Source organism: Elephantulus edwardii, unplaced genomic scaffold (genome assembly GCF_000299155.1).
Source record: "Elephantulus edwardii isolate Elephantulus edwardi_28Jun2011 unplaced genomic scaffold, EleEdw1.0 scaffold00012, whole genome shotgun sequence".
Lineage (NCBI taxonomy): Eukaryota > Metazoa > Chordata > Mammalia > Macroscelidea > Macroscelididae > Elephantulus > Elephantulus edwardii.
In genome coordinates this window covers 29,551,631-29,554,194 of record NW_006399762.1, presented here as the reverse complement: position 1 = coordinate 29,554,194, position 2,564 = coordinate 29,551,631, and the positions used below count along the sequence as shown (strand labels likewise).

Here is a 2,564-nt window from a genome sequence, read left to right as displayed (position 1 = left end):
GCATGAGGTGAAGTAAGGAACTGCTTATGAGGTTTTTCATCAGTTCCAACAACTAAGAAATTTAGTTTGTTGGGTGTCATCAAGTTGGCCCTGACTTATAGGTGACCCTCCAGTGGTGGCAAGAAGCTGCGCTGCAAACCCAAAGGAAAGGCACTCAAGGCCAAAAGCCTCTCTGCAGGAGAAGGACTGGCAATCTTTCATAAGATTAACTGCCTCTGAAAACCCACCAGAGGGACAGCTAAGGGTTGGTTCTGACTCAATGGTACACAACAGCAACAACACCACATCATACAGGAGGAGATTTCCCACATTGCTCAAAGCTTATCATTTCCTTTTTTGTGATCAAAATTTTATTTTTCATAGAATATTTATTTTGTAGTAATTTCCTCCAAAATAATTTTTTAAGGAAGGTGAAAATTCATTTCTAATAAAATAATTTAATCCTGATATGGTGGTTTTTAAATTGAAAAGACTGGCTCAAATATCATCAAGATTTTGACAAAACTTCTAGATTTCCGACAATCATTTTACATTGTTTGAGAATAAGTATAATTATTATAAATATAAAGTTTTTAAATATAAAGTAAATAGAAATTTTAGTGTCTAAGTTTCTCATTTTTATGATTTTCAAAAATTAAGTCAATGATCCTATACTGTCATAAATTTGAAATTAAGAAGTATCATTTCTTCTTTTGTGATTCTTTTAATATCACAGAACACAGAATTACAGACAATGGATAATCCTAGTGATATAAGAAAAATTTCTAAGAAACAGATATTTTATATAAACTCATCAGGGGAAACGAAACTATTATTATTACCAAAAATTTCTACAATTTGCTGAAAGGAATGGCTAAGCTTTTTATTAATAACTAAATAGTTTTCTAAGCAAAAAAGCAATATTACAATATCAAAGGAAGGTTATAAAGAGAAACATTAAGAAATGGGATAAATAAGAATAAAGGAAAGAAAAGACAATATAGGTGACTTTACAATAGTCTGGATAAATGGTCTGAGCAGGTTAATGTGGAAGCAAATTCTACGAGGTAAAAAATGTACTGAGGGGAAAATGAAAATTAAATATGAAGTTTAAAAATGAGTTTTGTGTGGGATAGAAAGGATAAACTATATCAATGAGATATATATGTATACAATGAAAAAATTTTCATACTTTAAAAATCACAAGGTTTTGGAAATTAGTAATTAGATGCAGGTCACCAGGACAGCAAACAAAACACGCTGGTAATGATATGGAGAGATTGGAAGTCTCATTCACTGCTGGTGGATATATAAAATGATACAATTACTAGGAATGGTGGTTTGGTATTTCCTTAAAAACTTGGAAATAGATATACCATTTGATCCAGCTATTACAGTACTAGGAATATATCTTAAAGAAACCAGAGTCATAACATAAACAGATACATGCACACTCATGCTTACTGAAGCATTATTCACAACAGTGAAGAGATGGAAGCAGCCAAAATGCTCATCAACAAATGTATGAAGAGAAAAACTGTTGTACACACATGTAGTGTTGACTGAAATAGCTCAGTCACAGTAAGACAAACACTGAATAAGATCACTGTTATAAAAAGAGGATTGATTTGGTGGTGGGAGGACAAGAATGGACAGATAATGAACATGACATTGGAATAGGTAAAGGAAAGGACTTCCTGAAAAGAATAGATGATTAGACATTATACACATATCAATTAACAATCTGGAACAAGGCATGCATAATAAGGTGAACTGGTAGTGTGAAAGAGATGAAAATGAATGTATAAATTAATAACTGAAAAATCCAACATTTCTGCACACTTTCACTAAAATCACAATTGAAAAATAAACCCTTTAGGGGCATCATTTTTCCATAACCTCATCATTATGAAGATCCTACAAAATTCTTATTGTCTGGTTCCTGAATATGCCTGATTTCAGCAGTTTTCAATCTTAAATAAGAAAGAAATATTAATTTATAATGTTATTTGATTCTTACCTTTTGGTCCAAAAGAATATTATGAGGAGATAGTGCACGATGCACTATACCATGTTTGTTCATATACTGCAAACCCTGGAGTACCTCAAATGCTATGCACAAAACCTTCGAAGAGCTGTAAGGAAACAAAATGTCACAGATTAGTTGTAAAGAAGATCTGGAATCTGTTTTAAGGAATTAAATAAGACAAGTGATAAAATAAAAAGTTACACTTTTATTTATTTAGTTCAAGAACTCAAAATCAAATCTATGGTTTTTAGAATACCCTCTTGACATACTTCGGCATTCTGATTTGAAAAAGACCATATTTTCTAATGGTCATTCAATTAGCAATATTTGCTTTTTCCAAGGAAGGACCATCTGCAGAAAACTCAAACAAGACCCACACCTCACACCATACACAAAAACCAACTTAAAGTGGATCAAGGACCTAGGACTAAAACCAAAGACTATAAACTTCATTAGAGAAAAGCTTAGAAGAACCCTAGAAACAAAAATTCACAACATGAATAGTCTTCCAAGCACCCTGAAAAACCTACAGCCAGGAGAGGATAAAATAGATGAA

General features: G+C 32.2%; 1 protein-coding gene across 3 annotated transcripts in view; it reads right to left on the bottom strand.

Annotated features, from left to right (window-relative positions):
• The window catches only part of TBCK (TBC1 domain containing kinase), a 258,846-nt gene that overhangs the window by 196,414 nt on the left and 59,868 nt on the right, over window positions 1-2,564 (bottom strand). For 2 of the 3 annotated variants that reach the window (XM_006881109.1, XM_006881110.1), the window contains exon 3: window positions 2,000-2,114. The exons of the other annotated variant lie outside the window; for it this stretch is intronic. In XM_006881109.1, the coding sequence (XP_006881171.1) occupies window positions 2,000-2,114 (115 nt within the window). The remainder of the gene's footprint in view (window positions 1-1,999; window positions 2,115-2,564) is intronic. 3 annotated transcript variants of the gene reach the window in all.